This window comes from Mesocricetus auratus, unplaced genomic scaffold, assembly GCF_017639785.1.
Source record: "Mesocricetus auratus isolate SY011 unplaced genomic scaffold, BCM_Maur_2.0 Super-Scaffold_100676, whole genome shotgun sequence".
Lineage (NCBI taxonomy): Eukaryota > Metazoa > Chordata > Mammalia > Rodentia > Cricetidae > Mesocricetus > Mesocricetus auratus.
Window position 1 is genome coordinate 17,538,862 of NW_024429266.1, and position 24,768 is coordinate 17,563,629.

Genomic DNA, 24,768 nt, shown 5'->3' on the forward strand with positions numbered 1-24,768 from the left:
GATGTATTATTTATACCATTATATTTTGCATTATGGTTCATAAGAAGTTGATGCCCTGTTGTGTTATTTTCTATTTAACTCATTCTCTCTCTTTCACCTCTGTCTCCCTCTCTCTCTCTTTTACTGAGGCAGAATTTAGATAAAACTCCTCATCAAAGACAGGTTTTTCTTTCTTTTAGCAGACTCATCTCTGCTGTGCGTCATTCAGTCCCATCCCATCACTTTGATGAAATAAGCTGGCCCAGATCACAGAGAACAGTGTGGGAGAGCTCCCTGATACACAGGATCACAGTGGTCCAGAAAAGAGAAAACAAGGCTGAGGGCAAAGACAGTTGATTCAAACCCAGCCTTGCCAGCTGACTAGTTGTGCAGCTTGTGGCAAATAGTTTCCTTTGTTTCCTCATGTGTAAAATGATGATCTTCAAGATTCAGTTCAGCTCCATTTAATAATTGTGAGCTCTGGGAAGGTAAGGTTACTTTAGTGACAACACAGAGCAAGCTAACATTGTTATAGACATGAGAAAGCATTCAGAGGTTCACTCACCTGCTTCAAAGCAATAATTCCAAAAATTCAGTTATTTCTCCCTCTTTGCCCTTCATGAACAACAGCCAAGAAGTATGATATTACTAGGCATGTTCAGAAATCTGTCCCTGTGGCCCACAAGTAATGATAACAGTGGCTGTGGCATCCCTGAAGTGGGTGTTACTACTGCCAGGGGAGTTGAGGCTCTCCATGGAAGAACATCTTCAACTTGGATTTCACATGAAGAAGAGTACAACAGAGGACATCTGCATGAATTACCAGCAGTACATAGTGTACATGTAGCAAGGCTCTTGGCTGAGTTACCAGTCAATAAGAGAGTATTTATTGCTCTGGGGCAATGTTTGCAGTTATTGAGAACTTGCACTTTTTACTAACAGTCTTTATTAACTACAACAACTGAAACGATTATGCATGGTGAAAATTAGTTGCTCACTGATCACACTGCAACACATTCAATTGTTTTCATGACAGTCTCTTGACCCGAATTTTGCCTGTGTACACTGTGGAGAAAACCATCTTGTCTACCTCCAGAGCAGGCTCTACTAGACACCAATAGAGCCCTCATACGGTGAGCAGAAAGGCCATATGAGGCCACATGATACTGAGCTCTTGAGATATACATAGTGCTTCACTCATATTCTTGTATTAACTTCATCACCATCAATTGTTGACTCAGATCTGCTTTGTATTAGATCTGTCTAGAATTGCTTTACTTTTGTTATTAGATTTTGAATTCTTGAAAGTTAGGGTCACGTCCTGATGGGTCAATCCCTAGCTCCTTGTTCTCAACAGTTACATAAAGATATTTGCTGAACATAACATGAAAAAAATTCATGTAGTGCTCCTGGGAGTCCTGGGTTTTTATGCTTCAAACATCCCAAATGAGATGCTTAATTCTTGAAATGATAAATGAAGACAATATTAGGTTTAAAAAATTGTGGTAGTCAACAAATAATGCTTAGAAAATTTAAAGATTTTGTTGTTGTTGTTGGTGGTGGTGGTTTAAGTACCCAGTCGTAAGTTCTTTTGTTTGTTTGTTTGTTTGGTTTGGTTTGGTTTTTCAAGACAGGGTTTCTTTTTGTAGCCCTGGCTGCCCTAGAACTCACTCTGTAGATCCGCAGGCCTCTTCCTCCCAAGTGCTTGGTTCAAAGGTGTGTGTCACCACTGCCCATAAGTACCCAGTACTGCTGGGTATTTGTTTGTTTTCCATGTTGTTTGTTTGCTTCCTGAAGAGCTCCTGTTTTTACTAAGCTCATCAAGTGTCCTGGTACACTCAACACAGGCAGCTGTGCTGAGCAGAACAGCCCTTGTAAGTTTGTAGTCAGCAGCAGCACATGCTGTTGAGAGGCTCATGGCTGAGCCACTCATCAACAAGGCTATTGTCCTGAGGAGGGGATGTTTGCAGTTACTGAGAATTTGCATTTTCTCCCATTAGAGTCTTCACATCTGTGGGAATTCATTAAGTCCTGCTTACTGGGAAGCACGAGCAGCTTGTCAGTCATTCTACTCCACATTTGCTAGCCTCCATGAGCACAAACCCCATAATTTCTGAGCTGTAGTTAAGGATTTTCTACTGTGAATAACACTGAGGTTAATAGCATCAACACCCTCATTTACAACAGTAAAGTCATGTGATTCCCAAAACATTCCCAAAATATTTTCCCTAGAATTGATTACAAAGCTAAGCTTACAACCAATTCTAAAACTGATACCCATAAAGTCTTGCTTTCTTTTGTGTGTGAGCACAAGGAGGTGGTTAAGGTTAATGTCATTCATGTGTTAGAAGTCAGCTCCTTTGGCCAGCTACTTGAATAGTGCTCAGACAAAGGGTTTGTGTCGGATGGGATGCAAAGCTGACTGCAGATATGCCTTGACGGGGCAGAATCTACTGCAGCTTGATTCTTAGATGTGCTGCAGTTTGGATCTGGAATGTTTCCCTTGAGCCCAGTTTGCACTGCTACTGAGAACTGGTTAATGCTTTGGGAGGGGGATCCCACTGGAAGGAAATGAGGTCACTAAGGGAATGCCTTTGGAAGAGATACTGGGAACATGGCCCTTCCTGTCTCTCTTTGCCTCCTAGCTTCCATAAGGTAAACTGGACACTTCTGCTGTGTTTCCTGGCCATGGTGGTCTGCCTCTTCAGAAGCCCACAGCAACAGGGCCAAAACATCAGGGACTGAAACTTCTGGAAGTGTAATAAACCTTCCCTCCTTTTAAACTGATTGCTTCAGGTATTTTATCACATTAATGGAATGCTAATTAACACAGTATGCTCAATGTTTCATCTACCAGACAATGTGATTGCCACTGGAGACTCTCCCCTACTTCCTCCTGGCTTGTAGTCTAGGCTTGGAAGTGTGCCTATTTCTACCAAAATGATAAGCCAAGACAGTTATCAACTCCAGAAGAGACTACAGAGGTTAAGAAATCATGATGCAATTTTCTGTCTAGAAAGTACTGGGGTCTAGCATTTTTTCCTGTGTGTGATGTAGGCCTTGGCAGTAGCTCCTTTAATGGCCAGGGTAATGAGACCACAGTTGAGAGAATCAGAATCCTGTGTGTTCTTAGAATCACCACTAAACGTCAGGAAACATGTTTCTAGTTGTGTGCCTTCCTTTCTTTTCTTAATGCCTTTAGCTGAATTTTCACAATATTGGAGCCACAGATGCCTTATTCTATAAAAAAGTTTTGTTCTATAAAAAGCTGCATATATATATATATATATATCTCCAGTAATATTTGGTAACAAGCTGAGTTCCAGCATTTACAAGGACATCCCCTCAGAATGTCTTTGAAAGCTGTAACAATAGTATTTTAAGTCAGAGGGCTCTTGGAATGCTTACAGTTCAACTTCCTGATTCTACCAGATAAGGAAAATAACAGGGAGGATGCAAATGACTATTGAAAATTATACTGGTTACTGCTGGCCTGGCTATCACTAAACCTAACTCTTCTACCTTCCATTGCAGCAGATTATTGGGCTTTCTGTCCACTAGACCACTGACAATATTTAAAATAGTATATGAACCATACGATAAAAGTGGAATATAAATTTAAATATAAAATGTACAATGAACTTGAAAAAAATGAGCTTCATCTTTTCAGAGATTACCTAGGCCTGAAATAAAAATATCTTAAAATTTCTATTCCATGAAGAGACACCATGACCACAGAAGCTCTTATAAAGGGAAGCATTTAATTGGGGTTGACTTATAGTTTCAGAGGATTAGTCAATTATCAGGATGGTGGGAAGCATGGTGACATACAGGCAGACATGATATTGAAGAAGGAGCTGAGAGTTCTACATCTGGATCCACAGGCAGTAGGAAGAGAGTGATACTGGGTTTGGCTTGAGCATCTGAAACCTCAAATGCTCAAGCTTTCCCCAATAAGGCCATGTCTCCTAATAGAGCCATTCCCGAGGAGCCTATGGGGGCCATTTTCATTCAAAATCATAACGAAGTGTACAGATGTTCATACTTAGTAGTATATAGTATGTGGGCCTGGGCTCCACAGCTCTGCGTTTTTACTTTGTGGTTTTCTGCAATGGGCTCCATCTTTTGCAAAGAGAATTTCTTTGATAAGAGGTGAGGAGTAATCTTAGCTGCGAGTATAGCGACAAATGTTTAGAATGTAGTTTAGGGATTATGCTGTTTTAGAAAAATGGTGATTGTAGGTTCTCCTCCAAGACCCATGACTTCCCTAGCCCCAAAGGACAGCTTATTAAAGTATGCCATAACACCCAGAAGCTGCAGTAAAAGGAATAGACAATATTTAAATTATTCTAGAAAGTTATTTCTGGCCATAAAACACAAAGAGAGCCCTGTGAGGAACCCAACCTCTGATGGGAGCCATCCACTTACCTCCAGTCACAATCACGTTTGCTTTAATGCAGTAGCAGAAAGTATTGGCTCCTCTTGGCATGGCAAATTCTCTGACAGGCCTGGAAGACAAAATTAGATGTGAAATGCTAATTGCAACTTAGAAATAGATTATGTTTAATGGGCTCCTTTCTAAATTGCTTATAAATCTGTTTGTCCATAGTAACTATGATAAGTACTGAGAGGATAGTCACTGAGTCACAGAATCCCCATGATCCCTGTTTTAGTTTAGGCATTTCCCAGAGGTCCATGGGCTAAAGACTTAGCCCTGCCTCTGGGAGTGGGACCAGTATTAATCCCTAGTGTATGAACAGACTTTGGGAGCCCATTCCCCATGGAGGGATACTCTCTCAGCCTAGATACACAGGTGAGGGTCTAGGCCCTGCCCCCAAGTGACTTGACAGACTTTGATGATCATCCATGGAAGGCCTCACCCTCCCTGGGGAGTGGATGAGAGATAGGATGGGGGTGCTGGTGATGAGCCTGGAAGGATGGGAGGGAGAGGGAACTGGGATTGATATGTAAATTAAGATTGTTTCTAATTTAAATCATACATATACATATACATATACATATACATGTATGTAAAGACTTAGCCCTAAGTCACGGTGCATCAAGAGGTAGTAGAACCATTGAAAGGCAAAGCCACTACCTGGAGGTCAGGATGCTCTTCCTTGCTTTGCTTCATGACTGCCATTAGGTAAGTGAACAGTTTACTCTGCCATGTGTCCTCCTCCCCCACCCCTGCCACCATGATGTGGTACAGCAAGTCCAAAATTAATAGGGCTAAGTCACCAGTCACCGTGGACTGAAACTTACAAAACTATGAGCTATAATAACCTATTCTTTCATACTGATTGATCTCAGGTACTTGTAACAGCAATAGAAACACAGACTATTTAAAAATTTAAAAACCGTTCTTAGTTTGCTAATGCTATGAATACTGCTGGCCTTTGGGCTATTATTTCCTGATTCATGCTTTAGATATGGGAACATGGAGCCCAAAGCAGTGAAGGGCTATGATAGCATTCAATTTTGTCTTTTAAAAATGTTTTTTTAGAACTTTAGTTCTTGGGTTAACAAGAAAAGGGAATGGAAGTTTATTCAGCACTCAGAGTTGCAGGCATCCAACCAGGCACTTCACAAGAGTTAATTTAAATGATTTTTATGTCTGATAATGTCTTCATTCCCATCCAAGGAAGGTAAAACTGAGGCTAAATTGTATCAATAGTCATAGAATAAGTGCTGGGGGAAGAAACTGGTATTGTCCCATTACATAGCAAATTTATGGAATGCCACTCTCGTCTTTCCACAGTAATATTCTACCTCTCAGTTAAGCAACTAAGAAAAAGTCGTGTTAAGCAGTTGCTTGCTCACCTGTGGGAAACTGGCAGGCTCTAACCGAGTTAGAGGCTCAGCTTGTATATGCCAACAGGACAGCACGCTATGTGGCAATTAATTGCAGACATTCATCGGCTTCCTGGTACATAGCTCTAATTCTGAAAATCCTGCACAAAATTTTAACCAGTATGCTAATCATTTCTGAAATGAAAATTTCTTGAGAGTTTCCTTTCCTGCCTTTTTGGGGATATGTGCTGACTCCCATTTTAACAGCTGACCAATTATGTATTTGTATAAATACAGTGTCATCTGAAGCCTCATTATAGGAAATTGCAGAAATAGGAAATAGAAACACGTTGCATTCTGAATGGAGAAACCCAACTGTGATGGCTCTCTGGTGGCCATGGAAGTCCAGGAAAACATGCTCACAAGTACCACTTGAGAAATCTCTTCAGCTTCTAGATTTAGAAAGAGTGACCTGAGAGAAAGAGAGAGAAAGAGAAGAGCAAGCAGCTGAGAGGTTCCTGGAGCACCTGATGGATCAAGGAGCCCTGTTTGCTGAGGTTGTCTGAGTATTTTTATCTGCTTGCTTCCTGACTCCAGCTGTAATCAGCGGAGATGCAATCACCACCTACCAAATTTCAAAAGAGACAGTACATGTCAGGAGGTCCAGAATCCATCTGGAAGGCGGACTCCTGACTATTGTGAAAGAGATGCCCTTTGCACCAAACACCACAGTACACCAGTTGGTTGGAGGCTTAAACCTTCCAGGTAATCTGTTTATGACTTTTAAGGACCAGGTCTGTGGGATACTAGGCAGCATAGGAATTTAAGTTTCCTAGAGCAGAAAGTTTGTGTTTGTATGCCCATGCATGTGTGTGAAGAAATGGAAAATAAGGGTAACAAAAATAAGAATGTGAAAATATTACTAAATCAACTCTTAAGGTCACCACATACTCCTGTGCCACACACAAAACTATTTATTTTGCCTAGAATCCTGCTAGCTATAAGATCATATTTTCTCTGACATAACATCAACATCTGATCTGAGATTTAAAAAAAAACCAAACCTCTATCTCTGGATCTTTGCAAAAGTGAGTCCTCCATTCATGAAGATCTCTGCTTAAGCAATGATCTCCTAAGAACAGCCTTTCCTGACTGTCCTATCACAACACTGCCTCCCACTGTCTTCCACCCCAATGCTACTTCATTTCCATCACTTAATTCATATTATTTGTTTATTGTCTGCCTTTCCTACAAGAGCATGAGCTCCATGACAACAGAATTAGTCTTTTTTAAAGCATTTCCTTTATTTTTGAGATTATAATTATATTATATTATAATTAATATAATTAGATCATTTCTCCCTTTCGTTTCCTTCTTCCAAACCTTCCACACATAGACCCCCTTGCTCTTTCAAATTCATGGCTTCTTTTTACACTAATTGTCATTACATACATTTATGTATATACACAGATATTTCTAAATACATCCTGTTACAGTCTTATGATGTTATTTGTATGTTTAAGGATCAGACCCTTTGGTATTGGACAACCAATTGGTGTGCGTGTCCCCAGGGAATACTGTTTTTCCTACTCTCAGTATCCCTTAGCTGCATCCAGCTCTTTGTGTAGGGTTGATATGTCAATTTGTATCTTTCGTGTTTAGCTCACGTTTAGGCAGTCATGTTGGTGAGGCTTCATGGGTTCTGACATTCCTAGGAGATGAGACCTCAGCATAATTTCTGATCCTCTGGCTCTTAATCATTCTACCCCCTAATCTGAAATGTTCCCTGAACCTTATGTGTGGGAGTTGTTTTATAGATGTATCCATTGGGACTAGGCTCCACAATTCTGCATATTTATTGGTTGTGGTTTTTCTGTAATGATTTTTGTTTGTTGCAAAAAGAACTTTCTTTGATGAGATGTGAGGTATAAGGACAGGCATTTAGAAGTTATGGATTTTGCTGGCTTAGTAAAGTAGTGTTTGTAGGTTCTTCTCCAAAATCCATGAATTTACTAGCTCTTGGTATCTGGCTAGGTTTTCAGTACTATGCATGGTTTCATCCTTGTTGTGTGACTTTTAAGTTAAATTAAAGAATTGTTGGTTACTGTCATTGTATGTGAGCTATTCATCACACTCTTAGGGTTTTAAGTACCATGCTGGTCATTATTGTGGTTCATCGGCTTTATAGAATGTTAATTGCCCTTCTTTGGAATTTTGCACAGTACCTTCTGGTACTGATATCACCAAACAAAATGTAATAAACTACAATAGGTATATTTTGAAGGGTGGTTCCTATATAACCATTTGAATTTTAGGGGCTATGAAGTATCTCTGTTAAGCTAATGAATATGTATGCAAGTCTAAGAATCAGGCATAGCTTGTCAAGGATTCCCAGACCAGTTGACCCATGGGAAATGGACAAAGCCATTACCTAGAATAAAAAGAAATGGCAAAGCTTTTCTTGGGAGTCCATGTATGAGTGTTTATGAATGACAGATCTGTGTGTACAAAGACTAGCAAAGACATCATCCTTCTCCTGGATGTTTACAGCCTAAGACTGATCATTTACAGGGTCCCCCTACCAAGACTAGCTAATCCCTCTTCATGTGCTGTAAACTAATAAACTAAGGTTCCAGATTGTGCTGGTAGTATTAGAGAACCCTACCTGATCCCAACTTTATTGTACATGTACCTCTATGCTAATCCTGTCTTCATTCCCTCACCACCCCTAGCCAAGATTCCAGGACCCAACTCCTATGGGTCAAGGCACATATGTTTCACAATGCATAGCCAGAGTTGTTCTCCATGGCTATGGACATGTTATGAATTGTCAGCACAGGATAAAATCAAACTTGATATACAATTGCACCCATTTCTTAATTAATTTGTGTTTCATAAATGTACTTCTATTAAACATCAGTATATACTCATTTGCAATTAATTATGTACAGAAACTAAATAAGACTATAAGTAACTGCATCATATAAATGATATTTGTGGAACTTGGTCCAGAGTCAGAGAATGAAATTACTTTTAATATGCCATGAAGTTTTTAAATTCACCTTTCAATGTGATAATATTATAGACCAAAATAAACATTTCAGATTCTAAGTAATGAATACAAAATGTGGGTCTTTCATGAAGTCCACAGTTTTTTTAAGGAAATGTAAGGTCATTAATCATCTGAGAAATATGATAGTCTACTCTATTATATTTCTAATTCTTATTCCTTTACTTAAACTTAGTTTAGAAGTTGTTTTTGTGTTTGACTTGCCTTTTCCACCTATTATGTATATGTTAATTTTATTTATTAATATATGATACATATATTAAGTACATATATTAAGAATGTGTTTCTTGTAAGCAATATACATTTGGTTCTTTTTATCATCAGATCATCTCCATCTGCTAGCTGTGACATTTCCTATTGACATTTGAAGTGATGGTTGATATTAGATTTGTATCTACTGTGTTAATTATTATTTTCTATTCACTGCCCTTGTGGTTTGTTCCTGTCTTTGTCTCCCACTCCTTTTCTTTATTTCTTTACTTTCACTGAACATCTTACGCATTTTCACTTTTTGTTCTTTTGATCTTTGTGTAGCTTAATTTCTGTGTTTATGAATGTCTGCACTTCTGTGTCTGGCTCATTTCTCATCATTAATGTTCATGGTTGTTGTTTTGCTTCTCTAAGTTGCAACTATTTCCTTCTAGTCCCATCCTTCCTCTTCTTCTTCCTAAGGTTACACTGGAGTTTGTTGTATACATAGTACACAAATTCACAGTGTGTAAGCAATTTATAAAGACAAACAATACCAATTTTCTCTCCAATCCTTTGTTTATTGCTCTCATTGTTATTTGACTCATACACAAGCACATATATGTGCACACATGCTCCAAGATGTTGACATAGTCATTTTCGTGCTTTGAAGAACTTCTCATAGTATTCCTGGGAAGCAGGCCTATTCACAACAAATTCCTTTGACTTTTGGTTGTCTGAGAAAGTTTTAATTCTTTATTTTTATTCCCCGTTTTTTAAAGACAAGGTTTCATGTATCCTAGATTGACCTGAAACTGGCTGGTAGCCAAACATCACTTTGAACTTCTGGTCTTTCTGCCAAAAATTCTGGGAATGCCCTACTGCCCTTGGTACTTGTTAATATTTGAAGAATAATTTTAAAAATAAAGCTCACAGAATTCCAGGCTGGTTGCTTTTGTTTGGATGGTTTTGCTTTTTTTTGTTGTTGTTGTTAGCACTAAATATTTCATGCTACTCTCTTGTTTGCATCATTTCTGGGAAATTTTATGTGTGTGTGCAGGCACACACATACTGTTGTTTCTTGCTTATAAGTTATTAGGAAATACTTAACCAGATTGAATATTACGCAGGTAATACTCAAACTCATAATTATGGGTGAGAAACCCCTAATAACAACCTTTCTCCAACTGCAAAAGAAAGGAAGGAAACAAACAAACAAACAAACAGTGTCCCACAGACTTACCCACAACCCCATTTAATGGGAGCATTTTCTCAATTGAAGTTTCCTCTTCCCAAATAATTCTAATGTGTGTCAAGCCTATATGAAACTAGGCAGCATAAAACTTATTGAAAACGAATTAAACAATGTACTGTTACACAGGTTTATTATAATTCATATACCTGTGAAAGTTATATGATATACTCACCTAGTAACAGTCCTTCTCTCTATCTAGCTGCCTATTGGGAAGTCTGCCTAGCTCCCTGTCTATGGGACTTTATTTTTTAATTTTAGTTATTTTGTGGCAAGTGGTCCTGTGGGTGTATAAGAAAGCATACTGAGCAAGTTATATGGAACAAACCAGTAAAGTGCATCCTCCATGGTCTCTGCATCTGTCTCTGCCTCCAGGTTCCTATCATGATTTTCCTGGAAGATGGACTGCAAGCTGTAAGAAGCAATAAACTCTCCCTGGGGCAACTTGGTTTGGGTCATAATGTTTTATCATAGCAATAGAAACCCATTTGAGGTTCCTGCTCCTGTCATCAGCCCTAGGCAACCAATGATGTACATTTTGTCTCTATAAATCTGTCCCTTGAGACATGTCAAATAAATGGAATTACAGAACATGTGAAACTTTTACCCATCTTCTGTCCCTTAGAATGTTTCTGAAGTTTATCTGCTATATCAAATATCTTAAAGACTTTAAAACTTCAAATGCCCAGATGGGAGTTGGGGTCGGGGAGAAGTGGGAGGAATGGGGAGAGAGGAGGGAAGGGGAACTGGGATTGGAATGTAAAAAAATAAATTTTAAAAAATGTAAAAAAATATTAAAATTCCATAACTAGTTTTTAGGAGCTATTTAACCAGATTGAAAATGAGTCAGATATTACTCAAACTTACAATTCTATGAGAACACCAGCTGGCATGTTTATGATAGATAAGATATGATTGGCTACACACAGAACATAAGCATAGTTTGCTGGCTAGCTAAAATGATTCTGAAATATAAACTTTAACCAACAAAATAAAAGCTTAACATATAGATACAGGTCTATAACTTATTCCAATTCATTAGACTATTAAACAATTCTTTGTAGCGCTGGGAATGGAAGCCAGGGTTTCACAAATGCTAGCATGTGCTCCAGCTCTGACCTACATCCCCAGTCCCCACTAAACAACAATTGGGTACAAGTGCTGTAAAAATGCTGGGACTCCCAGAGTGCTCATGTAGATAAACTGTTGTTACTTACAAATTGTCCTCAAGTCTCTTCAAGGATTCCAGAACTAATGAATGGACACTGTCTAAGGAGCAGGATCCAAAGCAATTGAGAGTTGGAATGTATCTGATTTTCATAACCCAATCATTATGCAGCTTCCTTTTAACACTGGGAATGAAAAGGGGTGTAGGTTATGCTAGATACACAAGTGTTTTTCTACTTAGCATTTCATTTGGGTCGAATCAAATTGTAACTGCGAGCTTTGCTAAGTCTGCAGGCACACTGTAACCCTATGCATCACACCGTTTTCAGCTGTTTAACTGGTCTCAATCCAGCAAGTTTAAAATTAAAAATAACTTATAAGGCTCTTGCTAAATCTTGAGATGCAGATTAGATGTAGGATCACTTAGGAAACGAAACTCTAGACATGATGTGAAAGGGGTTTAGCTGAGGAAGGAGGAGTCACCAAGCATGTGGGTGACACCATTCCATGGGCTGGAATCCAGGAATAAAACCATGAGTGTCAGCATTCATTGTCCTCTGCTTCCTGACAGAAGATGTGTGGCAAGTGAGCACAGTACTACCAGCATGCATGCCTCGTCTTATTGGACTGTATCCTTTCTAAACCCAGAGGAAGAATAAAGCTTCCTTCCCTACACTAATTTACCAGCTATTTTCTCACAATGACAAGAGAGAGAGGGGGGGGAGGGAGGGAGGGAGGGAGGGAAGAAGGAAGGAAGCAAGCAACAAGAAGAGTAATCTAGAGGATCTCAGTGTCCTATCGGCCATCTTATCCTTACTTTGATGAAAAAATTCTGAGCATCCACATGTGATTAGCATAGGACTTGGGGTATCACATGTCTTCTAATAGAAGAACAGACACATTTGTGACTGTAGGTATCATTGTTGTGCAGCACGGAAGGGAGCACAGTAAAGGAGAGGAGTTTGTTCCCCATCCTAGATTCTGTTTAATTCTGAACTCTTGAGACTGGCTAACCCTCTAATCTGTGCAGGGTTCCATATATAGGTGTTTACTGCCCACATCTTTACTGACTCAAAATGAACAAATTCTGAGAATGGTCAACTTCAGTAAAACTTTTATAATGGACACAAATTTAACTGTCCTTCTCATCTTATTGTTTTCCCTTCAATCAGGTTTTAGGATCTCTTGACAGAAGAAATTCCTCAACACTCCTCCTGCCTCTATACTTAAAAGGTTTCAGTAGATGGCATAGTGACTGTGTGGGTATAAATTATCCTTCTCAGGAAGCAGTAGGATCATATCCATTCAACCATACCTAGAGTCTTCAAATTCTTCCCACCCCACCCCATTCTCACTTCTGACATGTCTGTCTAATTGACCATGGATCATGGTCCTTTCTGACAAGTGGCCCACCTCTTTGTGGAGAAAAGGTTTTATTATCTGGGTCTATCATGACTGAAACAAGGAACCCACAGTGTACAGGGCAGCAATACCACACAGGGACTACATAACACAGCCCAGATGGAGAGGGTAGGAAATGGATCTGTCTTCCTGACTTACTCTTAGAGTGACAGCAACAGAGCTAATATTAATTCATCGCAGCAACAACTGTCTGAGGATAGGTCATGATCAGATGATTCGTGTGTGTACACACAGTACAAGTAAATAAGTACTAAAATAATAGACGTGTACGTCTATGTGTGGGTGCATGTGAGTGCAAGTGCCAACTGAGGGCAGAAGAGAGTGCCAGGACCTGAAATCACAGGCATCTTTGAACTGCCCAACACGGGCACTGGCAAACTGGACAGGCCCCCTGCAAGAACAGTATGTGTTCCTAACTACTGAGCTATCCTTTCAGCCCAGGAGAAATTTTTAATTGAACTCTGACATCTATTAAGGAGTGCCATCTTGTCTCTCATATTTATAACAAATATTTATTGCATGCTATTATACTTTTTAAATTTATTCTTTTGAAGTCTAAGAAACTTAACTTGCCATACAGTCAAATCTATCAAATTATTTTCTTTATAATCTGAATCTATTACTTTTATGCTTAGAAACTTTCTTATTCAATTGCCAGGCAGTAGTCATAAATATACAAAAGTATATATTTTGTGGGTTTTTTATCATGTCACTTTTAAGTTTAACTCAACCTATCAGATACTTAAAGATTTTAACTGCCAATGACACTTAAATTTCAGTTGCGATTATGCTTTCCTTATTATCTTGGAAGTTTCTTGAGATAAGACTGGTATTATTTTCTTTTGTTTTTAAATTTAGTGAAACAGCTGTGCATTGATGGCACACATCTTTAGTCCCAGCACCCGGAAGGCAGAGGCCAGCTTACTCTACAGAGCTAGTTCCAGGACAGAGAAACCTTGTCTGGAAAAACCAAAAAAAATTTTTTACTGAAGCAACATCTTGCTGTGTAATGCATGCTAGCCTGGAATTCCATGTATAGTCTAGGCTAGCCTCAGATTCATTATTCTTCTGATACTGCCCTGCAGAAACTGGAACTATAGGCGGATTCCTCCAAGTCTAGATTAGGCATGGCTTTGATCCTCAAAAGAACTGTGGGTCTTGCAACCCATTTCATTGTATGTGTACAGAACTGAACAATATCCATAATTGTTAGAGCCAAGGAGAATTATTCATGTGATGTCTTTACCTTTTAAAGTTTTTGGAGTCTAGGACCTGGGTTTGTAATTTCTTCTTTGTTTTCGCCTGCTTTAATCCAAAGTCGTCACTGTTTACAGTGAACCTGTTCACAAATCCACCATCATCCCCCAGGAGGATGTCATCTCTGCAGAGCTGGTCAGGGAGGGGCACCACACACACACACAGCAGGCAGTGGTCCATGGGCTTGATGACAAAATAGTGCTCCTGAAAGCATAGGAATATCGGGAATTAGTTACACTCTAAGTGATGCACATTGTTGTGGTTTAACTCAGTAGCAAGTAGCAGAGCACCCGTTCAATATTCATGAGGTGCCCAGTTCCATCCCTGGTATCACACAAACACACAGACAGACAGACAGACAGACAGACAGACAGACAGACAGACACACACACACACACACACACACACACACACACACACACACACACACACGGGTTGGAGAAAGATGAAGAAAAAATTTTCTTTATTATTAATGTATTGTTTCTGTTTGGCTTCTCATTTTAGATCCAACAGTGATACAGGAACTTGGAAAACCTATGCAACAATTAATCAAATAAACATTAAAGCTGTAAGCCCAGCTCAATGCTTTTGGCTGTTCCTTAAGGAAAGGAGAGCTACTCTCTGGCTGGATGTGTACCGGATCTTAGGAGTTGCAACCTCGAGTGCCTTCTCTTGACGTTGGAAATACTGTGCTGACCTCAAACTCACTATGTGTTCTAGACCAACCTTAACTCCCCCACAACCTCTCCCTCATAAGTGCTGGGATCCCAAGTGTGTTGCCACTGTGCCTGGTTTATGGAATCCTGGAGGTTGAACTCAAGAGAGTCTCATCCATGCTAGGCAATGCTCATGGATTTTATATGGAATTATCAGGAGAAAAGTGTTCTAACATCCAAGTTTATCCATAAATATCCAACAAACACTTACAAGCTGATTCTGTACCACTACATGGGCTCACTAAGCTAGGTAGTTATTGTTGCTTTTCCAGAACTCATTGTCCTATGATAGAAGAAGAGTAGATAAAGGTATTTGTTATTGGTTCCATTTCCTCAGAAGGAGTGAGAGTTGATATATTTAGAGGTTCCCTAGGCTGACAGTTAATGTGTAGTGAGCAGTAACTAGGTGCCAAACATTATTCCAGGCATGGCTGTACAAGATGGGCTGGACAGAGATTTCCGCTCTGTGAGAGCAACCCTGCAAGAAGAGAGGACAGGGAGTGAGATGCGAGTGAGGTGCAGCACATACATATTAGACCAGTGCCGTTGACCCGGGAGGCTCCATGGGCAGAGGTGGTAGCGGGGTAGGGTGGGGGTGACCTTTGGCTGGGACCTAAACTGGAGGAAAGAAAGATAAATAGGACGGAGAGGGGAAGGTGCTCCAGATTAACAGATTAATGTCAAAAAGGGAAGAGGGGGAAATGGAGGAGCCTTGGTTTGCCAAGACAGATACAAGGGTGTTCAGAGAGGGCAAGAGGGAGGGAGGGAAGGGGAGGGGGAGGAGAGAAGGGAGGGGGAGGCAAGAAGAGGAAGCAAGACTCCAGCAGGAGGGAGGGAGCCTGAGGAGAACAGGAAAATGGTGGAATTCTGTGAGGAATACAAGCTGGTAAAGCCAAAATGATGGTTAGGGGGAACCACAGACAGCTCAGCTGAACTTGCGGATTCTGTTCTGTGATGATGTCCCCAGGAGTGCCGGGCCACCATGTACACCAGAAAGCACAGAAAATATTTTCCCAAGTTACAGCTGGAAGCCAGCAGGGGTCAAAGATTGTGTTGGTGCCCAGATGTCCCACCTAGCCTGCAGGCAGGAAGGAGAGACTCATGAGGACCGAGCGATAAGGAAGAGGCTTCTCCGAGTTAAAAATGAAGTGCGCAAACAGGAGAACCTGACCAGAGAGCACAAAGTCCAGGCCCCGGGGTTTAGCGTTCTGAGACAAGGGTTTCCGAGTCAGCCGCAATCCTATGAGACTCTTGCTCTTCCATGCAGATGCTGGGCTGGAGAGAAAGGCTTTGCACTTGATAACAAGCATAACCAAAATGAAAATGCTTGGATTTGTAGAAGGATATGAAAGAGCAAACGAGTCTGATGTGGCGGCAGGAGGATGCCTGGAGTCACGAGTGCCAGTGAAGAGTAGAATGAGCGGTGTGGGGAGAGACTGCCTTTCAACCTCAGAAAACAACGTAAAACTAAAACCCAATAGCAACAGCAGAAACTAAGAGAATCACCTTTCCCTCTCAAAACTGAAAACAAAATGAGACCCGAATGAAGCACTAGAAGAAAACTGCATTCGTCTTTCAATACCGGGTATTGAGGCTGAACTCCATCTTAAGTGGTTACTTAGTAACTTCTCTCACATTCTAGCAGGTACTCATTACACTGCGGCTGGGCTCCTCTCCTGACAGTGACTGAACATTCAGTCTCATTTCTTTGTATCATTTCCCTCCACACAGTACCTGGCTACTCCCTTGAGCTTTGTGATCCCAGACGATAATGGTCCTCTCGGTAGTGGCAACGATTCGCTTAAGCTGGCCCAGGTAATCACAGCCCGTGATCCAGGAGGTATCCTGATAGAAAGGCATAGAGGCTATGGGACTAAGGATGACACTCAGGTGGCAGAGCACTTGCCTAGCGTGCACCAGGCCCTAGGTTTAGTCTCCAGTACTGTAAGATAGAGGGGATTGGGAATCACAATGCTTTTCCTTCTACCTCAAGGTGCTGGATAGCAGGAAGCAGGTTATTGACACTAGAAATCTCAAGTGGCAGGAAAGCCTACAGTGCATCTCCTTGGAGTGGCATAAAACCAGGAAAAGGGCCCCTCCATCCCGCCTTGTTCTCAGTACCACCATCTGGAGACTGATTCATCTAGTGTGGGCATTGCTCCTTAGAAGAGCAGGACAGCTGGAGGAGCAGCCAGCTTTGGCGTCAGTGAGACCATTTGTTTACATGAACAAGAGGTGACTAGAACCAGAGCGCTGATTGAGCCAGTGCTCCAGCCCTGCTGCCTGCTAACACTGTCCACTAGAAAAGCCCTTAGTGATCAGCAATCTAAATGATCATAGGCTGAGGCCCACGGTCTTTCCTGGGTCTCAAGTCTGGAAGCTTTTACAGCATCAACAGGAACAGCAGCCTGGATTGCCTGGGATGTCAGAAATTTATGAGCACATGAATCTTCCATAAAACAACCAGGAATCCAACAGGTTTGTTCCATTACAGAAATGGAGTCTGAGAAGCTTAACGAGAACCAGGGCTCCTTTACCCAGTAGTGTGTTGTCTCTTGGTAGTTTGGTGAATTCATTGGGTACATGAAAACAGGGATAAAACAAAACAAAGAAAACAAACCTCCAGCATCCACCCCATCTCTCAAAAATCTTCAGAGTGGGGATGGTTTGGAAAGCAAACCACCGCAGCTTTCCATCTGCTGCAAGGTAACTGTAAAGACTAGCGACTTGCAATAATAATTACAAAATTGCACTCGAATATTTGTGGCAACCTTCACATTGAAAATGCTCTCAAATTATTTCCAAATTATGTTGGTCTCATAACTTGGGGTGTCAATTTTTTAAAACAATGTTTAATTAAAACTCAGACACTTTTCATTAAAATTCAAGAAATAACTAGTTTCCCGGCAATTCTCTGCAGATAGCAAAACTCTAGGAAGTAACTCTTGGGTCTTTGCTGTTATTCAAGGCTTAGTTTTGAGCCTAGTCAATAAATGTAAACTCACAATATTGAAATATCAATTTTTTAACCGGGTTTTAGAACCTTTGTGTAGGGTGTGTGTTTGTGTGTGAGTTCAGTAAAACATATGTTAGGATGTATATGTGGAGGACATGGGACAACCTCAAGTGTCGGTCCTTACCTCCCTTATGGAGTCTCTTGTTCGATGCTGCATATAGCAGCCTAGCTGACCTGCAAGCCTCCTGCTTGTCTCCTGTTTCCGCCTCCCATCTTATCCTCATATGAGCACAGGGCTAACAGACACACACTAAGATGGCCAGCTTTACTTGGGTCCTGGGGATTCAAACTCAAGTCTTCATACTTACATAGCAATCACTTTACCCCCTCGGCCATTTCTCTAGTCCTTTATTCAAGCAGGCACTTGATTGCAATTTCTGAGCAGCTGCGGAAGAGCCATCACCACAGCCCTAACTTTGACTTACTTGGAAATCTTTTAGCGTACTTACTGTAACATTGGTGCTGGTCTGAATTCTCATCTGTGAGTAAAGATGAAATCGAGTTACAATCTTTAGTAAAGAATAAGAAAGCTATGGTAACACACCACAATCTCCCTGGTTTGCTCTCACTTGTCATCTTACTTGCTGAGAGAATTTCCTCCCGACTTCTTCCTCAGATTCACCTAATGCTGTCAAGTAACACAACTCGGTTTGCAGGGAACAAGACTTCCACCTCTACGGTTGGTGCTGAGCCATGGTGACTATCTCTTGGTGATATTATTATTATTATTATTATTATTATTATTATTATTATTATGTTCCTTCCACATGCACACACCTCATTGTTAAAGCTATTCATAGCCACATTTGTCATCACAAGTTAGAAACGCAAAATAATACAGCAAGGACAAGAGAGGCTAAGGAGTGTTAAATGGAGCAATAGGACATGGTGACAATGTAGGAAACTACAGCATGCTTCATTTGAGACTTCTCTCCGAGTTACTGGATATCTTTAGCACATCCTGTTTAGTGGCCCTCCATGTAAGCATCTCTAATGGTGTCCCAGGCAGCGGGCTAAGTGTCAGATATGTCCTGTGCAGAGACCTAGTACGCAGCAGTGTCTCTCACACTCTGCACTCATGATGCCTGTTGCCAAGATAAAGGCAAGCAGCTAAGGCATTCCAGTGAGGCAGATCTCTTCGGCATGCTCAGAAGGTCATGGTAAATGACTTGGGGATGGCTTCCCTGAAGCAGTCAGTTATATGAAAAAAAAAAAAAAAGTAGGGCAGGTAGAGCTCTGGGATTGTTTTTCATGGGAGCCACAGACTGTCTTTCATCAGAAGAGTGCCAAGGGGCCTTCCACTAGGGGTCTTATTTCTGGATAGGAAGATGTGTAACAGTAGGGATAGAGCACTGTGATTTCCTCTTTTACTGCCCGTGGTAGTTAGCGTCCTCAGCTCGAACAATCTCCTAGAAGATGGGCACAGCTGACAGTGATGATCTACGTTAAGGTTTGCCTCCTCCAAGAATGTACATGTGGAATTGTCTTTACTAGGCTAATTGGGGTGTCCCACCTGGGCAGGACCAGTCCCTTGGTGGGGATACTGGACTACATTAAATTTCAAAAGCAAGTTGCACAGTAGCATTCATTGTTCTTTTCGGACACCTAGCAACTGGTAGCAGCTGCTTCAAGCTCCTGCTGCCTTAATTGCAGCATCAGGATGACTGTAGTTTCAATGAGAGCCAGAAGAAACCTTACTTCCTTAAAACAGGGTCTCTCTCTGAACCTGAAGCTCTGCACGTTGCTCAGCAACGCTGGCTGGCTGGTAAGCTCCCAGGATCGGCCTGTCTCTAATCCTCCCCCTACTCCACACACATACCCATCGTCATGGCTGCAGACACATGAGGCCACATACACTATTTTTATCTGAGTACTTGGGACTCAGGTGATCATGCTTGTATGACAAGTGCCATATCCTTAACCCTTCCAGTCACTTCTTTCCTTCCTTTTCCCTTTTTCTCTTTCTTCCTTTATTTTTTTCTTTCTGTTTTAGGATCCTGTCATGTTATAAGAAACTGAGGTGACTTTCTGTGTGGCTGTGGGTTCGATGAGCTCAACTATAAACTTCTCTATGGTTTTGGTTTGAGGTGACTGTGAAGAATCCCAGAGAAAGAAATCTCACTTTCTTATAATCAAGGACTCCTTTACAATGCCATCTTAGTCCAATTTTTGAAGGTACAAAGGTGCATATTGAGAAGAGAACTAATGTTCTTAGGGAAGAAAGAAAAAGATGGAGAAGGGTTTTGTGTAAAAAGAGACCAGTTCTCTGATCTTATTTTTAAAACATATTAATAGCTAGGATTTTCTGGGTGCTCACAGTGAGGCTAGCACATTAGATGCATTCACTCCTTTAGCCAGCACAATAATGTGGGGAGGAAAGTCTGTTGCTCTGGATGAGACCTGGGATCTAGAGACATTAAATATCACACCCAGCTATTTCTGTAGGAGGCTGGACAACAGACTATGTCCACACACCAAAGCTGCTGACTCTGTCCACATACCAAAGTCCAGTAGCCTGAAGGCTCTTTGCTAACAATCTCACCTCCCTAGCTATGATCTTCTGGAAAACTCCCTGAGCTGAGTGTTACTAAAGGACTAAAAATGATTTTGGAAATGATGATTATTTCTAATATATTTTTCTTATATAAAAATGCTCATCATTGTCTTCAGTTAAAAAATGAACTTTGAGTCTTTACTCTGTGTATTTAATAGCAAGAGTGCATCTCCTGTTTTCACAGTGAAGAATACAGGACACGCCATCACACATTCTTTAGAAACATTAAGGTTTCTACTTCATCGTTGAATTTGATCTTCATATTGTCCATTTATCCCAATGTGAAGACAAAAGGCCCATGAAATTCCTTATTCAGCATCCCAGAAAACCAGGGACACCTGAGACATTTCATCTCTTCCAAGTCTACTATCCTCATAGCATCTTCTATTACTTGGCTGGCATATGTTCAGAGATTGATCTGGGAAAATATCCGGATCAACCCTTTCTATGGTGGATGCCACATGACTCACTATACACTCTTGAGAAACAATACCAAATGTAGCAATCATCCCAGGGCTCAGTGATCCCCATATTTTATATTTTTAATAATACTGAAATGTTGCATTTTCTGAAGCATTTGGGTAATGCACAGATAAAACATGGGAAGAGAAAAGGGAGGGCATGCTTTCAAATTACCTGACTGTTAAAGACTGTTATCAATCCTTTCTGAGATGCAGTTATCAATAAATCCAACTGTGGGACCTTCACAATGCATTTGATCACATCTCGTCTTCTGCTACCTGTCAAAAGCACGTGATTAATGTCAACTTCCAGAGTTTCTAAAACTCACTTGTTATTGATCTAAAACAAGAAAAAGAAGGCAGCCAGTATTTTATTAGAAGCCCCAAGTTACTCAAAACTTAGAATAAAACTATAAAAAAAACCTTGCAACTACTGCTTGGTTTTTAATTATCCCTACAGACATAATATGAATATAAAACTTTTTGGCTAATTATGGTGCATGAATTCCCAAACAACTTGTAATTCCACACTCCAACACTCATCTCAGCATGTGTGCACGAGCGCACGTGTGCACACCCACACCCCCCCCACACACACACCACTATGAGCAAATTTCACATCATGTAGAATCATTTCTACTTTGAGGTTTTTCACATTTCTTCTCTGTATTTTCTTTAAAGTGTAACCATCACAGACTAAGGTTCTAACAGGATCTCAAGCTTTCCATCATAAAAGAATCAAACTACTTTAATGCTATTTGAAGGCTTTTAAGATCATTTTGTACATTTGGGAAAACAACACTGGATACTTTGATGCTCCTGTGCCTACCTTCGGGATGAAGGACAAAGATGTACATGCAATACTTCTCAGCGTGAGTTAACTTGGTTTTTTGGATTTTAGTTTGGTGTATAGCCCAGGACGATCTTGAACTCATGGCTTTCCTCTTGTCCCAAATGCTGGGATTACAAGTGTGCACCACCATGGTCTGCTCGTGGTGATGTAATTTTTATCATTGCAAACACTTAGAGAAGAACAGACATGAGCAGATTCTGTACTCTAGGTAGCAGGGGCACGCATTAGAGAAAATAACAGATGAAACTGGGGATGTGTGTCTGCTACTTCACTGCAGTGTCCCTGGCATTCAGGCATCTGACCCACACTGTAGATAACTATTCCAGCTGAGCTTCATCCCTACTCAGAGATGCACTTGTTAAAGGAACACCACACTCAACCTAGTGTGTTCCCTTCATCTCAAAACATGGAATGGAATGGAATGGAATGGAAGAGGCTCTTGGTTTTACCTCTTCTCTGACCCTTGCCCACCCTGAGTGAATGAATCAGGAAGAGAACCCAAAGTGTTGAGGTTGCAGAGGGATGGGAGTACCCAAGTTCCAGGGTCAATTTGAGGGTGGAAACGACAACACCTGGAAGCTGGAAAGGTCCTAAGATGAGCTAATGCCTGTCCATGACCAGCTTAAACTCAGTATCAGGGCAACTGTCTACAGAAGAATCAAGGGTACCAGGTTGGGAGGAGCTTCCCTTGCAAAGTCTTCAAGAGTATTGTAAAGACATGGAGTTCCTTCTGGTGACTCTGGAACACATGCTCATAGGATGCCATCAAAGAGACTTAACAGGAGGCCTGAGCCTCTTCACGTGCTCACTTCTTTCTATGTGTCTTTCAGAGTGAGGGTGACCTTTTAGTTTCAACTGAGACAGACTCTTTGGGAACCGAACCCAAACTGGAACTTGTGAGGAACTGATTGAGTACACAGAATGAAAGGTGATTCTTCTGGAATAGTGTGTTCCCAGAGTTCAGCCTTGAGAAAAATATCAGAACTCATACTAAGTTGGAAAGGAAATGTAAAAATCACCTGAAATCACAATTCGCTGTTTCCTGGACACAAGGAAAACCAAATTTTCTTCATCCATCTGCGAAGTAAGAGAATCTCCTTCTGAGGAGAAATAGCCGAAGATCTAAAATCCCAGAGTAAAGACAAAGAGTTTCTCAGAGCTGGCTGCCAAGTAACAAACGATTCTGCCCTGGCTGAATCCAAAGTCTAACTGAGATGAAATGCACTTTGTTTTCTGATGTCAGAGTAGTGAGTGCCCTGGAAATAAGGGATACTTTGACATTCTACACACTTTTCACTGATGAGTCATTTCCAGGGAGGGGCGGACATCTTTTCCATGAAGAAACCATGCACCAAGTTGGTGTCCCTGCTCAGAGTGAACGACCTCTTACCATTTTGCCCCTGTTTGAAAATGAACCCTTCGTCAGTCAGGGCCTCAGCTATGCATGTTCACCATGAAGAATGACTATTTCTAACCATGTTCACCATGAAGAATGACTATTTCTAACCATCATCTATCAATCTTGCTGGGTCAGGTTTCTCATCCTGGCAGAGGAATGCTTCAGAATAGAAAAGATTTGGGATTTGTTTGATTAGCTGCTGTCCACTTTCCAGGTGTTGAGTGAAGATAAGCCACCTTGCTATAAAAAGATATTTTGGATAAAAAAGTGATCTTTTCAAATAAATTATCAAATTGTAAAGGTTTTAAAATCAGAGGCATTTGGAAAACATTAGCAGCTATAATCCAGGCATAGTGACACAAGTCTGTAGTTTCAGTTATTGAAAGGTTGAGTAAGAGGTCTGAGACCAGTTTGAAGTAATCCTGGACAACACACAAAAAGTCTGTCTCAAAATCACCAGCAACAACATAACTTCTATTAACATATCAATGGGCAGAAATAAATGTTTTTACCTATTAAGAGTTTTAAAAGAAGTTAGGAATTTCAAATATTGTGTGTATGTGTGTGTACATGTCATTATCAGTGTCTTTCTCTTATCACTCTGTTTTCTGAGACAGGGTCTCTTGCTGAGGCCAGAGCTCACCCAGAGCTAAGCTGTTGGACAAAGAGCTCTGGGGATCCACCTGCTTTGGGCCGGGCAGGACTGGGGTTACAGTGTACTCTGCTGCTGTGCTGCCTTTGTGTGGATGCTGGAGACTCTGAGGTCAGGTTCTCAGCTGACTGTGTGGTTGCTGGAGACTCTGAGGTCATGTCCTCAGCTGAATTTGTGTGGATGCTGGAGACTCTGAGGTCAGGTTCTCAGCTGACTTTGTGTGGTTGCTGGAGACTCTGAGATCAAGTCCTCATGCTTGTAAGGAAGGTGTTTTATCCTCTTGTAACACAAATAATAAAAACCCAAAGACTGCTATTGGGGTTCAAGCTTCAAGTTGAAGATCAGAAAACAAAAGCAGCTGGCTACTAGCTCTTATCTCTGTCAAGACTGAAATGGAGGTCCTGTCTTCCCTGACTGGAAGCTGAATCTTTTCCTGTCCTCAGTGTGGCTGGAGACTAATTGCCTCATGAGGCTCTTTGGTTCTCCTTTTATACCTCTCAAATCCTGGGATTAAAGGCATGGGATCCCAAGTGCTGAGATCTCCTTTGTGTGAGCTGTTTCTCTTTTAGATTGGATCAGTTTAGTGTAGCTCAGTGTGAACTTGAACTAACAGAGATTCATCTGCCTGTCTCTGGAGTCCTGGGATTAAAGGTGTGTGCCACCACAGCCTGGCTCTATGACTAGCTAGTACGGCTTCTGGAATTAAAGTTGTATCATCACTGCCTAGCTCTATGGCTTGTAGCCAGCTTTGCTTTCTGTACCCTCAGGTAAGCTTTAATAAATTATAAATAATATACCACACCCATTGAGCCATCTCCCCAGTCCACCTAGCCTTTTTTTTTTCTAACACAAATGGCCGCAAACCTGATGTTAAGGAAGACCTCCTTATTAACCCATAGTTTCATAGACTTGAGTCCAATATGTGTCTCAATGGGCTCCAATCAAAGAGATAGTAGAAATGTGTGTTACCTGGAGTCTTTGGAAAGAA

At 41.0% G+C, this 24,768-nt stretch overlaps 1 protein-coding gene across 2 annotated transcripts in view; it reads right to left on the minus strand.

Moving 5' to 3' along the window:
* The window catches only part of Wdr64 (WD repeat domain 64), a 98,344-nt gene that overhangs the window by 58,294 nt on the left and 15,282 nt on the right, over nucleotides 1-24,768 (minus strand). The window contains exons 3-9 of one of the 2 annotated variants that reach the window (XM_013119156.3): nucleotides 22,749-22,851; nucleotides 21,052-21,155; nucleotides 18,311-18,340; nucleotides 16,580-16,690; nucleotides 14,119-14,333; nucleotides 11,501-11,635; nucleotides 4,408-4,487 (exon numbers count right to left, since the gene is read on the minus strand). In XM_013119156.3, coding sequence (XP_012974610.3) covers nucleotides 4,408-4,487; nucleotides 11,501-11,635; nucleotides 14,119-14,333; nucleotides 16,580-16,690; nucleotides 18,311-18,340; nucleotides 21,052-21,155; nucleotides 22,749-22,851 — 778 coding nt within the window. The remainder of the gene's footprint in view (nucleotides 1-4,407; nucleotides 4,488-11,500; nucleotides 11,636-14,118; nucleotides 14,334-16,579; nucleotides 16,691-18,310; nucleotides 18,341-21,051; nucleotides 21,156-22,748; nucleotides 22,852-24,768) is intronic. The other variant, XM_040739158.1, reaches the window with a different exon arrangement.